This window comes from Sparus aurata, chromosome 18 (genome assembly GCF_900880675.1).
Source record: "Sparus aurata chromosome 18, fSpaAur1.1, whole genome shotgun sequence".
Classification (NCBI taxonomy): domain Eukaryota; kingdom Metazoa; phylum Chordata; class Actinopteri; order Spariformes; family Sparidae; genus Sparus; species Sparus aurata.
This window is the reverse complement of record NC_044204.1, coordinates 2,652,288-2,666,887: the sequence shown is the minus strand read 5'-3', so window position 1 is coordinate 2,666,887 and position 14,600 is coordinate 2,652,288. Positions and strand designations below refer to the sequence as shown.

The 14,600-nt window shown below is 41.4% G+C and overlaps 1 protein-coding gene across 1 annotated transcript in view; it reads right to left on the bottom strand.

Moving 5' to 3' along the window:
* emx3 (empty spiracles homeobox 3) overlaps positions 1–8,588 on the bottom strand; it is a 30,003-nt gene extending 21,415 nt beyond the window's left edge. Inside the window, exons 1-2 of the mRNA XM_030395321.1 lie at positions 8,508–8,588; positions 4,386–5,211 (exon numbers count right to left, since the gene is read on the bottom strand). Of these exons, the coding sequence (XP_030251181.1) occupies positions 4,386–4,746 (361 nt within the window). The 5' untranslated portion in view covers positions 4,747–5,211; positions 8,508–8,588. The remainder of the gene's footprint in view (positions 1–4,385; positions 5,212–8,507) is intronic.
* Positions 8,589–14,600: the final 6,012 nt, after the last annotated feature.

Below are 14,600 nucleotides of genomic sequence, written 5' to 3'. Positions count from 1 at the left end.
TCTTTTTTGATCATTTTTTATGTAAACAGATAAAATACAGGCACAATATCTGCCTCCAGAATGTCGTGGAGTGGGAGGATAAAGTAACAGAAAATAAAAATACTCAAATAAAGTACAAGTACCTCAAAAGTTTAGTACACTCCAGTCGGCTGCTTAAGTAAATGTAGTTCACTTAGTTACATCTCATCCCTGGTTTTAGGCATTTTTCAACATGGTAACTAAAGTTGCTTGTGGAAAAACAGAGTTATTATTCAAAGTAATTGCATGTGTTGTCTGTGTACTGTAAAACTGTTGACTTTTTCACAATAAAAGCATTAAATGTCTCCAGTTTCCTTTCAATTAAAATTAAAAGCACAGAATGGTTCAGAATTGCGATCACTCTCACTCAGTTGGATTTTCTCTCTCTGTGTTTTTACAGCCGACAGACAGAAAATCCACCAATTGAACAGAAGCCTTTAATCTGACAGGTGACGAGCTCAGTGTGTGTGTGTGTGTGTGTGTGTGTGGGTGTGTTTACATTACTCATCCAGGTAGTAAAGTATTAATCCTGAAAAAACTGTTGTAAGTAACCGTTATATCCAGGAGGGAATCAAGCTTTAGTAATATTATTAGTAGCACTGACATTAATTCACTGTGACATCCATGTGATGACCATGCTGAGCTCATTTTAAATAATTCATTTATGTTTATTTATGTTAAAAATCGTCTTTCAGTTCATTTGAAACATGATGAAATTATGAATCACAAGTTAGAGATGCATGTTTTTTATTGGAGTGCAAACCTGAGTAATATTATCTATGAGCTTCATTTTATAATCAAATAAAAACAAAAATAAAAATTGAACCTCATCCAGAAGAGTCAAACTTGATAAAATGTCTATTAAAGGTCGACTTCCTTTCTAATTTGTACATATAAACCTTCATGATATTTGTAGGAATTCTTCACTGATTAATTTATTATTATCTAACTTATTGATAATCTGCAGGTCGATCGATAATGAGGATAATGGTTAGTCGCTCTGATTGTGATGACACCAGACAGCGAGGGGTTAAAACTAACAACAACACAGTTGACGTGTCGATTGACAGCCAGCTGTGTCGTATCAATAAAGCTTTGTTGAATTCAAATTATTTCAGCAGTTATGAGTAGCTGTCAGTTACTTAGTTCAAACTCACAGAGCTTTATTTACAATCTTTGAGAGGAGGAAATCTGGCCTGAAGGTTTGTAAAATGATGAAAAAACATCTCGTCTCATCGAGCTTCAAAAACACAACACGTGTGTGTCAGACAGAGAGGAGGGAGAGTATCAGTGTCCCTCAGCAGCTGTTGGATTCAAGCAACTCGACGTGAGAGTTAAAACAAAAACTGAACAAGTCCGAAAATCCACTTCTTGTCTGTGTTTCTTACATTTACATTTAGGGCATTAAGCAGACGCTTTTGTCCAAAGTGAATCACAGTAATTCATACACTCATACACAGATGGCGGTGGCTGCCATTAAAGGTGCCGACCAGCACATCTGGAGCAGTTTGGGGTTCAGTATCTTGCCCAAGGACACTTCAGCAGACCAGGGGAATCGAACAGGCAACCTTCAGATAACAAGATGCTGGCTCTACCCCTGAGCCACAGCCGCCCATTCTTCTTCTATGATTAAATAAAATCCTCTTAGTGCAGCTTTTGTCTGTTGCCCAACCGTCGTAGTCGACTGACAATAAAGATGTGGTGCTACAACATTACTTTGGTAAAAGTGAAAGTCTGTGTACTGTGTACTGTGGGTCAACTGATCAGATCTGATGCTCAAAATGTTTCTGATTATTGGAGTCAATTAATTAAAAATGAGTTACTTCGGCTCTGATGCTGCATGTAATCTGTAAATTAACTTGTAATTAAAGTTATCAGATAAATGTAGTGAAGTGAGAAGGATGATATTTGCCTCCAGACTGAAGTGGATTGGCAGAATAACATCGCAGACAATGGAAAAATATCATTAAACACAAGTACAGTATTTGAGTAAATGTACTCAGTTACATTCCATCAGTGCTGTCAAGTGTTGGAGGAAGTACTCAGGTTGTTCTCTTTGAAAAGTACCACAGCACAGAAATACTCTATCAAACAAACAATCCTGCAGTAAAAGAACAAAGGTATTATTAGGAGTACCAAAGTAAATTATTGGATTATAATTATTGATGCGTTAACGTTTCAGTTTAATTACTCACTTCTGTTTAATGAAGTCGTTCATTTACTTATAAATTAGCAGAAAACGGAGATACTCGAGTAAAGTACACGTAGCTGCCTGAAGTCAATGTACTCAGTTACATTCCATCACCGAGTAATGATGTCTGATATTTAATTGTTTTCTTGTAAATCTGAAGGTGAAATATTTTCATTCTCTGATTTTAAAACCTCAAAATGAATTAATGTTTGTATTTTTTTTAAAGATTTGCAAAATGCTGTCATTTTGTTTTTTTTTTTATTAAAAATGTAGCCTGTTATTTGTAATTCTATGAATAAACACTGAGATATAATTATCATATAAAGACTACTTCGATATTTAGATATTATATATATTCCATAATGTATTTTACTAGGTTTTAAATCATTTCTCATTATTTTAATATTTTCTTCAGTGTTGGAACATCGTTATTCTGACTGTAGTAACGTGTTCTACTGTTTATCATGTTTATATTTGACGAAACATGAGGATTTCATTTTATAGGGTTGTTGAGAAACTCTGGATCGATTGTTTAATTGATTGATTTATGATCGTTTCTCTTTTATCGAATTGTGATTTTCTAAAAGAGACTTTCTGTGTAAAACGTGAAAATTTTAGTTAATTTGATTTCCATTTCCTTTAATTAGTAATTAACTGCGGCGGCTCTGACACTTGAGCTGTTGTTTGTTTCATCCAATTATTATAAAAACTGATTTTATTATCAATAAATCAATCAAACTGCAGCCGAACACAGTTAAACCCGCTCATCATGGCGAGCGCAGAAGAAACACTGAAAACAATAGGCCCTATATTGAAAATATTCAATATTTGATTTCCATCTGAATTCTTTCCCCGTGAGGTCATCAGGTGGATTTTATGTGAACGGCGCTCCTGATTCAAATCACAACTTTATTCAAAATGCATTTAAAAGATGAAAAAATGTGATAAAATATCTCAAACTAAAGCTTTTTCTCTCAGAAGGCCATGAAGTTCAAATCATGTGTGTTTCAGTGACTATCTGAGGTTCAGTAACAACAATGTAGAATCTAATTAAAAGAGTTTCATTTAACTACAGTGACGGTTCATGTCGTTTAAATTAAGTTTCAATTGACTTTCTTGCAAAAACACGAGCGCGTTTTATCATCTGTAAAAACATTTTATAGATCCAAATGTTCATGCCTCCATCACATCAGGCTTATATTAATTCTGCGTCTCAAATCAAGTTCACACCAAATTCAGCTGTTTAAAAGGTTGACAAGTCTTTCACCTTTAACTGAAGGAAAGTTGAATGGAGTTTGGTTGGTTTCAGTAAAGATTCAGGAGCCAAACAACAAAAACGGTCCAGAAAAAGATTTTTTTTTTGAAGACAAAAACCGTCACAGAGCAGCAGAGAGCAAACACAGAAATACTTCTGTCAGATAACTGTGCGCACGCTGCGGTAATAAAGGAATAATGAAGGAATTTTACAGGAACTAAAATGAGAGGTTAAAGGTCGCTCGAGCTCCAATCTGCACACATAGAGATGGGATTTTCGCCGGAGAAGAAGAAAACAGTGATTAATAAATCTTGACATGAGAAATAAAATGATTAAAATGAGTCATGTGTTCAAGAAAATGATCCAAAAAATGAATCAGATGAATCAATAATCTGATATTAATATGAAATCTGACGTCTGGAGTGAAAATGAGTTTGTTTGTTTTTTTCACGCTACAGAATTTATGTGACGGAGATCAAAATCTCCAATTACACGATGGATTATCGATAATTCACAAAACGCTGCAGTTCATCGACTATCAAATACGCTTTACTGCTAGTTTGTTCACTGATAGTCATTTGTATTATTTTCAATAACGATAATTCACGCAGTGGTTTGCACGTTCAAAAACACCCAATAATTATGATAAAAAAGCAGAAAAACACGGAAAACAATAAAACATTAAATGCAAAATAATGAAGGAAACCATATTAATCCTGATATTTCTCTTTATAACAACATTATTTCTGATCATGATCTCTGCAGCTCACACAATAAAAACTGGACCTTCTGTTAATAAATGAACCCAAACTCTCATGTTTGATAGAACATGCTGATAAAAACCTCCACAAGATCAATTTAAACAAAAACATTACTCAACATAATAATAGCCTACATGTGTGAATAAAAGCAGCGGCTCACCTTGGAAGCGGTGTCCCAGGTAGCGGCTCCGCAGCACCCACGGGTAGAAGCTGAGCGCGTCGCGGTGCTGCGGACTGAAGAAGCTCTGCGGGGGGATCTGTAGCGGGTGCAGCGGCAGCCCGCCGGGGCTCTGAGTGTGCGTCCCGGCCTCCTGGAGCACCAGGTCCGGCCCGGTCGAGTACAAAGTCCTGCCGCTGCCCCCCTGGAAGCAGGAGCCGAACACCCCGGGGTGCAGGGACTCCGGGAAGCGGAGCGCCGTGGGCCGGATGGGCTCATCCCCGGAGCCGCTGCCGTGGCTGATCGCCTCCTTCCCCACCAGAGACTCGATGGTGAAGCACTTCTTGTTATTGCTGCTGAACATGGTGAGCACCTGGAGCACCGGGAGCACCTGGAGCACCTGGAGCGGAGCGGAGCAGGATGAAGGTTTCACCGTCCACTACTTCCTCGGACCGGGGATCAGACACCCAGCTGGACCCGGAGAACCATGCCTCCCCTGAAGACCTCCGACAGACCCTGGTTGCTGCACCTGGAGGTGAGGCTCCTCTCACCTGTGTCCGGGGCGGTGTCTCTGCACGCGCCTCGCTCCTCTGCGGCCGCGCGTGCAGGAATAAAAGGCACAAACTCCTCAAAGTGTCCGGACAGTCAGCGGGGATCCTCCGAGCTGCGGCCGGGAGAGAGCGCGGAGCAACGGGCTGCGGGGCTCTGATCAGTCCGTGTGTCCTTACGCCTCCTGCCGCCGCATGCTGCAGTGAAGCCGGGCGGGAGAGTGTGACTGTCGGTCAGCAGGCTGCCGACAGATACCTGCCCTGCCCCCGGCAGAGGTGCGCTGAGCATGCGCAGAGGAGACAAACCAGACAGCCATTTTGTTGATGGATGACGAAGAGCGATGATGATGATGATGATGATGATCTACATGAATCATTAATCATAAAGTCAGTGGCGGAAAGAAACTAAATTTAGCCTACATTTACTCATACTGTGAAGTTCCTCTTTACTGAGTATTTACTACTCTACTAGCTACATTTATCTGACAGCTTTAGTTACAGATTCAGATCAAAAATATAAGAATATAATCAACTCAACAAGTAGCCTACATTTAATATAAGATAGCCTACTTTACCTCAAGTAGCCTACAGATGACTTTCACTTTAACCAAAGTGATAAATAACAATATTAATAAGTAATGATAACACCATATCTTTACTTTTACTCGAGTATTACAACACTATAACAATCATGAGTCAATCGTGAAAAGTAAGTTTACGTTAACCTAAGTAGCCTACTATTAGCCTAGCTAAGGTACTCGTATTTTACTCGAGTATTCTCACTTTCTGCTACTTTATACTTGTACTCTATTACATTTATCAGACATCTTTAGGTACTTTACAGATTCAAATCAATAATATGAAATATAATCTACAAATTCGGTACATTTAAAATCAGAGACTTTTACTCGAGTAGCATCGATCCAGGTGACTTTCTCTTTAACCAAAGTAATATTTTAAGACATTATCTTTACTTTTACTCGAGTATGAATGTTGGGTAGCCTACTTTTTTTTTTACAATATTGTACTTTGATAATATTCATAAAGTCAGTGCTGGAAAAGACATTTCCTTTTACTCCATTAGGCTACATTTATCTGACAGCTTTAGTGACTTAGAGATTCAGAATCGACAAAGCGATTACAATATAATAGGCTACTTGATTACCCAGCACAATATGAAGTAAATCAAATTAAACATTCATTATATCTTATAATCCCAATTCCCAAACACTGATAGATATATTTGAGCCACTCTACATGATGGGTAGGCTACTTTGTTTCAAATACTTCGTTACTTTTACTCAACTGACATTTTGGATGTCGGATTTTAACTTGTAACAGAGTATTTCTACACCATGGTATTACTACTTTTAAATAAGTAAAATATCTCAGTATACTTCCTCCATCACTGCTGCTTAAAAGCAGTGATGGAGTGTAACAAATTTACTTACGTACTTAGGTACAGTTTTGAGGTCCTTGGACTCTAAATGAAATAGGCTAACTAAGTACTGATACACAGACAACACATAAAACAAAAATATGCCTGCATTTCAAAATGATAAGCATTAATATAACATATGAGTTTATTCATGCGTGGCCGCGCCCTCCCAGGTCTCCCACTCCACACGCTAGCTTACTTTCATTTTTAAAAATTGCATCCGATCTGCCGACAGTCAGAAAATGGATCCTGAAGAATTGAAAAAAAGGCGAGTGGAGATTTTAAAGTTGACAATATTTCAACGACACTGAAGTCCGATGTTCGGGACACATTTGGAGTTATCTCATGTGTGTCATTTTTCTTCGGGTCAGCTCGGTGTGGTATGTAGGCTAATTTTTGCTGCTGTCGGATAACGGGTTATTTATTAAGGGTACGGGCGGGTACGGGTTTGCAAAATAATAATAATTTCATTTTAAACTGGATGGTTATGATTTTAAAGGAGATGTGAGCTTGTTTCCTCTGGTTCAAAAGTGTCATTTCATCAATCATAAACTTTAAAAGTGACGTCTTTAAATGACAAAAAACAGAGAAGTAACTGTAATAGATTTAAGTATTTTTTTAAGATGTCTCTGAGCTGTGAGACGATCAGTGAACATGACGTGACTTCAGTCACAAACTGAGTCAACTGAAAAGATCAAAGAGACAAAACAGACAAATGGACTTCCTCTAACTGTGTGTGTGTGTGTGTGTGTGTCTCTGAGCGACAGGTCAATTGACACGGAACAAGACAATTGACCTCAGGGGTCAAAGGTCAGAGGAAACCTCCCTCCTTTATCTGTTCAATCACAGAGAAGTTTCAGCTCTTGAACCGACAGACTGAACTTGTTAGTAATCACCCACCTGTTCAAACCTGTCAATGATTTAGACATTCATCAATTAGTTGTCACCAATCAGGCCGACGTGAGTTTTCTCATCAGGTCGTTCACTTCATTCTGCTGGTTCTCCTGACAGACGTCACGACACCTCCACGTGTGAGTGTGTTACTGGAGAGGAGTGAGTGACCCAGATCAATATTAAGGTTTGTAATTTGAGTATTTTAATGAGTTTGCAGATTCCAGTATGAAGATGTGGATAAAGATATGGTGGCCCTGAAGGTAAAAACACCCTAACCCTTACCCTGACAGTTTTAGTTGACAGTGAAAGCATGAGGCCATGTTTAATCCATCAGTTCAGATAATGTTAATAGGTTCATGACACGTAAATATCAGGAGATGAGACTCAGTGTAAAACATGGAGTCTCCTGGGGATCAATACATTTCATCAGACGATCAGAACAGCTCGTCGGAACAAATGTCAGCATCATTTCTACATCATAATAATCGTATTTAGACTTAAAATATGTGGCTCTGTTTCCACAGACACAGCTGGAAAATGTCCCGACACCTCATTATAAATATCCAGTGGTTTCATGCTGACAGATGGTTGAACAGTGGTCTCCAGCTTTGCAGCCATCTTCTTGTAACTCCACCTTTAGACATGAAAATGACTGATTTTATGCCACCTCATCTCATCTAGCTGTAACCATTACAGCTAGATGAGATGGCAAGCCAAAGACAACTGCTCAGGACTGTGTTTCAACATGTGCAAGTGTGAAATCACTGGAGACATGGGGTCAGTGCCACAGAGCCTGTGAAATTGAGCTTCGGAGCTGAAAACCCAACTTCTTATTATACACTGAATGTAGTTTTACACTAACTGTTTCCATCTCTGTCTGATACCTGTGGAGCTGTTTTTCACTGAGGTTTGAAAGTTACAGCTTGTGATGGTTTGTGACATAACAGATGATGTCATCTTGTTCTGTCGCTCCGTACACACATTGTCATATTATTTCACAATATCAAACTTGTCTGAGCTAACTCAATAACTTTTGCAAGGTTCCATGAATTTAATCAAATCTTTTACATGAACTGAGAGAGAAGTCTTCTAGGTGAGTTGGTGTCTAACGAGCAACCAGCAACCAAATCCAGCATCTTTCCTCATCCTGCGTCTGTGGCCTGAACCTGTCCACAGACCACGAGCTTCTCTCTCAGCATGTTGTCTCTCTGTTTGAATTAAACTGTTGGAGTAAGTTGAACTCACATGTTTAAAACATCAGGAGTTGAAGATAACACACTCTGTGAATGATTCCTGTCTTTCCGACTCGTGTCTCCAACTGGTCGTCCTCCTCATTAGACACCATTTGGATGTCTGGTTCGACCCGCGACACTCGGTCTCGGCCTGGACTCGGCTCTTCCTGTGCAGCTTTTGGACCTGGAGGACAAACGGCAGCCCATTCAGGAGCCTCTAATTGTGGCCCGGGAGGCTCCACAAAGCCCCCCTGCCTCCACCCTCAATGAGCTGCCCTGCGGAGGCCCGTGTGAACCGACGAGCCCCTTTTTCCTCCCATCCTGCCCCCCCCCACATGTTAATTAATAGGCCTCAGTGCAGATTTGGATCCCGCTCGGCTTTGATTGAAGGCGGCCATTAGCATCTATTAATTCTGCCTCTGGCGTTTTATCGCCGCTCTGAAAGGAGGAATTAAGTGGTGTGAGTTATTGTGAGGGCTCGGAGTGTGAGCCTGAGTTAAAATGTGATTATTGTCCTGCAGCCCGGAGCCAGCTAACTGCTGCTAAGCCCTCTTGAAAGTGAAGGGGCGCCTCCTCTCATTAGAGCCCAACAAGGGGAAGATATTAACAGGAAATAACGGCAAATTTCCTTTTTCTCTTCGTCTAATCTCTTCTCTTTATGCTCCACATGAAAAGGGCACTTAAAAATGTAAAAGGGGAGATGTGGAGCGCGAGCGACGTGGCGAAACAGCGACAGTGACGATACAGTCATCCAGCCAGTGGATGTCATTCTGTTTGTCAGAGAGATCAGATTTAATTGGGCGATGAGGAGCAGCTGCAGGAAGGTCAAGCATGGAGGCAGTTTGGCGCTGATTCTTGTTCATGTTCAGTTTGTTGTTTCAGGTTTCTAACTCACAAAGACTCAGACATAAAGTGACGAGGAGAAAAACAGGACGTAAAGGTTTTTAAATGTTCTAAAGGTTTATGCATCAATAATGTCTAAGAAACATGAAGGTTCTGTTCAAAAGCTTGTTCACGCTCCAGCACAGACACAGAGGAGAGCACACCTTTAAAAGCTTTTAAATCATCTCTATCACTTTCTACCTGTGAGATAAAAGCTCAACGTCACCGACTAGAGTGAAATCTGTGTGTGCATCTGTTGTTATAGGATGATTGTATATTGGTCGGTTAGTTGTTTCTCTTCATGGAGTTTTATATTCATCTTATTTGACTTTTTATTTATCAAAAAAGTCGCTCCTGACATGAAACATCATGTTTTTCAGTAACCTGTCATTGGGTTACTCTTCTGTGTCACAGTGACCCAGTGATGGAGGAGGACGGGAGGACTTTATATCATCAGGAGGAGGAGAGGAGGACTTTATATCATCAGGAGGAGGAGAGGAGGACTTTATATCATCAGGAGGAGGAGAGGAGGACTTTATATCATCAGAAGGAGGAGAGGAGGACTTTATATCATCAGGAGGAGGAGAGGAGGACTTTATATCATCAGGAGGAGGAGAGGAGGACTTTATATCATCAGGAGGAGGAGAGGAGGACTTTATATCATCAGGAGGAGAGGAGGACTTTATATCATCAGGAGGAGGAGAGGAGGACTTTATATCATCAGGAGGAGGAGAGGAGGACTTTATATCATCAGGAGGAGGAGAGGATGACTTTATATCATCAGGAGGAGAGGAGGACTTTATATCATCAGGAGGAGGAGAGGAGGACTTTATATCATCAGGAGGAGGAGAGGAGGACTTTATATCATCAGGAGGAGGAGAGGAGGACTTTATATCATCAGGAGGAGAGGAGGACTTTATATCATCAGGAGGAGGAGAGGAGGACTTTATATCATCAGGAGGAGGAGAGGAGGACTTTATATCATCAGAAGGAGGAGAGGAGGACTTTATATCATCAGGAGGAGGAGAGGAGGACTTTATATCATCAGGAGGAGGAGAGGAGGACTTTATATCATCAGGAGGAGGAGAGGAGGACTTTATATCATCAGGAGGAGGAGAGGAGGACTTTATATCATCAGGAGGAGGAGAGGAGGACTTTATATCATCAGGAGGAGGAGAGGAGAACTTTATATCATCAGGAGGAGGAGAGGAGGACTTTATATCATCAGGAGGAGGAGAGGAGGACTTTATATCATCAGGAGGAGAGGAGGACTTCATATCATCAGAAGGAGGAGAGGAGGACTTTATATCATCAGGAGGAGGACAGGAGGACTTTATATCATCAGGAGGAGGAGAGGAGGACTTTATATCATCAGGAGGAGGAGAGGAGGACTTTATATCATCAGGAGGAGGACAGGAGGACTTTATATCATCAGGAGGAGGAGAGGAGGACTTTATATCATCAGGAGGAGGAGAGGAGGACTTTAAATAATAAGGAGGAGGAGAGGAGGACTTTATATCATCAGGAGGAGAGGAGGACTTTATATCATCAGGAGGAGGACAGGAGGACTTTATGTCATCAGGAGGAGGAGAGGAGGACTTTATATCATCAGGAGGAGAGGAGGACTTTATATCATCAGGAGGAGAAGAGCAGGACTTTATATCATCAGGAGGAGGAGAGGAGGACTTTATATCATCAGGAGGAGGAGAGGATGACTTTATACTGTCAGAAGGAGGAGAGGAGGTTTTTATATCATCAGGAGGAGGAGAGGAGGACTTTATATCATCAGGAGGAGGAGAGGAGGACTTTACATCATCAGAAGGAGGAGAGGAGGACTTTATATCATCAGGAGGAGAGGAGGACTTTATATCATCAGGAGGAGGAGAGGAGGACTTTATATCATCAGAAGGAGGAGAGGAGGACTTTATATCATCAGGAGGAGGAGAGGAGGACTTTATATCATCAGAAGGAGGAGAGGAGGACTTTATATCATCAGGAGGAGGAGAGGAGGACTTTATATCATCAGGAGGAGGAGAGGAGGACTTTATATCATCAGGAGGAGGAGAGGATGACTTTATATCATCAGGAGGAGAGGAGGACTTTATATCATCAGGAGGAGGAGAGGAGGACTTTATATCATCAGGAGGAGGAGAGGAGGACTTTATATCATCAGGAGGAGGAGAGGAGGACTTTATATCATCATGAGGAGGAGAGGAGGACTTTATATCATCAGGAGGAGGAGAGGAGGACTTTATATCATCAGGAGGAGGAGAGGAGGACTTTATATCATCAGGAGGAGGAGAGGAGGACTTTATATCATCAGAAGGAGGAGAGGAGGACTTTATATCATCAGGAGGAGGAGAGGAGGACTTTATATCATCAGGAGGAGGAGAGGAGGACTTCATATCATCAGAAGGAGGAGAGGAGGACTTTATATCATCAGGAGGAGGACAGGAGGACTTTATATCATCAGGAGGAGGAGAGGAGGACTTTATATCATCAGGAGGAGGAGAGGAGGACTTTATATCATCAGGAGGAGGAGAGGAGGACTTTATATCATCAGGAGGAGGAGAGGAGGACTTTATATCATCAGGAGGAGGACAGGAGGACTTTATATCATCAGGAGGAGGAGAGGAGGACTTTATATCATCAGGAGGAGGAGAGGAGGACTTTAAATAATAAGGAGGAGGAGAGGAGGACTTTATATCATCAGGAGGAGAGGAGGACTTTATATCATCAGGAGGAGGACAGGAGGACTTTATGTCATCAGGAGGAGGAGAGGAGGACTTTATATCATCAGGAGGAGAGGAGGACTTTATATCATCAGGAGGAGAAGAGCAGGACTTTATATCATCAGGAGGAGGAGAGGAGGACTTTATATCATCAGGAGGAGGAGAGGATGACTTTATACTGTCAGAAGGAGGAGAGGAGGTTTTTATATCATCAGGAGGAGGAGAGGAGGACTTTATATCATCAGGAGGAGGAGAGGAGGACTTTACATCATCAGAAGGAGGAGAGGAGGACTTTATATCATCAGGAGGAGAGGAGGACTTTATATCATCAGGAGGAGGACAGGAGGACTTTATGTCATCAGGAGGAGGAGAGGAGGACTTTATATCATCAGGAGGAGAGGAGGACTTTATATCATCAGGAGGAGAAGAGCAGGACTTTATATCATCAGGAGGAGGAGAGGAGGACTTTATATCATCAGGAGGAGGAGAGGATGACTTTATACTGTCAGAAGGAGGAGAGGAGGTTTTTATATCATCAGGAGGAGGAGAGGAGGACTTTATATCATCAGGAGGAGGAGAGGAGGACTTTACATCATCAGAAGGAGGAGAGGAGGACTTTATATCATCAGGAGGAGAGGAGGACTTTATATCATCAGGAGGAGGAGAGGAGGACTTTATATCATCAGAAGGAGGAGAGGAGGACTTTATATCATCAGGAGGAGGAGAGGAGGACTTTATATCATCAGAAGGAGGAGAGGAGGACTTTATATCATCAGGAGGAGGAGAGGAGGACTTTATATCATCAGGAGGAGAGGAGGACTTTATATCATCAGGAGGAGGAGAGGAGGTTTTTATATCATCAGAAGGAGGAGAGGAGGACTTTATATCATCAGCAGGAGTAGAGGATGACTTTATATCGTCAGGAGGAGGAGAGGAGGACTTTAAATCATCAGGAGGAGGAGAGGAGGACTTTATATTGTCAGAAGGAGGAGAGGAGGACTTTGAATCATAAGGAGGAGGAGAGGAGGACTTTATATCATCAGGGGGGAGGAGAGGAGGACTTTATACTGTCAGAAGGAGGAGAGGAGGTTTTTATATCATCAGGAGGAGGAGAGGAGGACTTTATACTGTCAGAAGGAGGAGAGGAGGTTTTTATATCATCAGGAGGAGGAGAGGAGGATTTTAAATAATAAGGAGGAGGAGAGGAGGTCGTTATATTGTCAGAAGGAGAAGAAGATGACTTTACATCATCAGGAGGAGGAGATGATGACTTTATATCATCAGGAGGAGGAGAGGAGGACTTTATATTGTCTGAAGGAGAAGAGGAGGACTTTATATCATCAGGAGGAGAGGAGGACTTTATATTGTCAGAAGGAGGAGAGGAGGACTTTATATCATAAGGAGGAGGAGAGGAGGACTTTATATCATCAGGAGGAGGAGAGGAGGACTTTATATTGTCAGAAGGAGGAGAGGAGGACTTTATATCATCAGGAGGAGGAGAGGAGGACTTTGAATCATAAGGAGGAGGAGACGAGGACTTTATACTGTCAGAAGGAGGAGAGGAGGTTTTTATATCATCAGGAGGAGGAGAGGAGGACTTTATACTGTCAGAAGGAGGAGAGGAGGTTTTTATATCATCAGGAGGAGGAGAGGAGGTTTTTATATCATCAGGAGGAGGAGAGGAGGATTTTAAATAATAAGGAGGAGGAGAGGAGGACTTTATATTGTCAGAAGGAGAAGAGGATGACTTTATATCATCAGGAGGAGGAGATGATGACTTCATATCATCAGGAGGAGGAGAGGAGGACTTTATATTGTCAGAAGGAGAAGAGGAGGACTTTATATTGTCTGAAGGAGAAGAGGAGGACTTTATATCATCAGGAGGAGGAGAGGAGGACTTTATATCATCAGGAGGAGGAGAGGAGGACTTTATATCATCAGGAGGAGGAGAGGAGGACTTTATATCATCAGGAGGAGGAGAGGAGGACTGACGTAAATGTTTGTGGGGGCAGTCACTTTACTTTACTTACTTTAATATTTGATGTTTAATATCACGTGATAAACAATCTGTGATTATAAGGCCATACCATTTGTTGATATTGATATTCTTGAATTATGTTGCTGTCAACCTCCATCAGCTGGACAGGTGTGGAGCAGTGATGCATTGTGGGACACAGCAAGCTCTGTGGGTCACTTTGAGGCAGTGATATGAGTGCTGAAATAAATCATCATGTTTAATGTGTGCAGCTTGATTCATTGTTTACGGTTTGCAGTGTTTGGTGTTTGTTGCCCTCCAGTGATGACAGAGCTCATCGACACAACTCTCAAAATTCATCTTTAGCGTTTAACTGATGATTAACAATAAATCCATGGAGGTCATCTAAAGTGTTTGACCCACTGATGGACTCTGTGTTTGTTCACACTCTCCCTCTCTCCTTGTCAGGTGAATCCAGGTGGCTGTGAAGTGTCATGGGAACACTGCGACATGATAG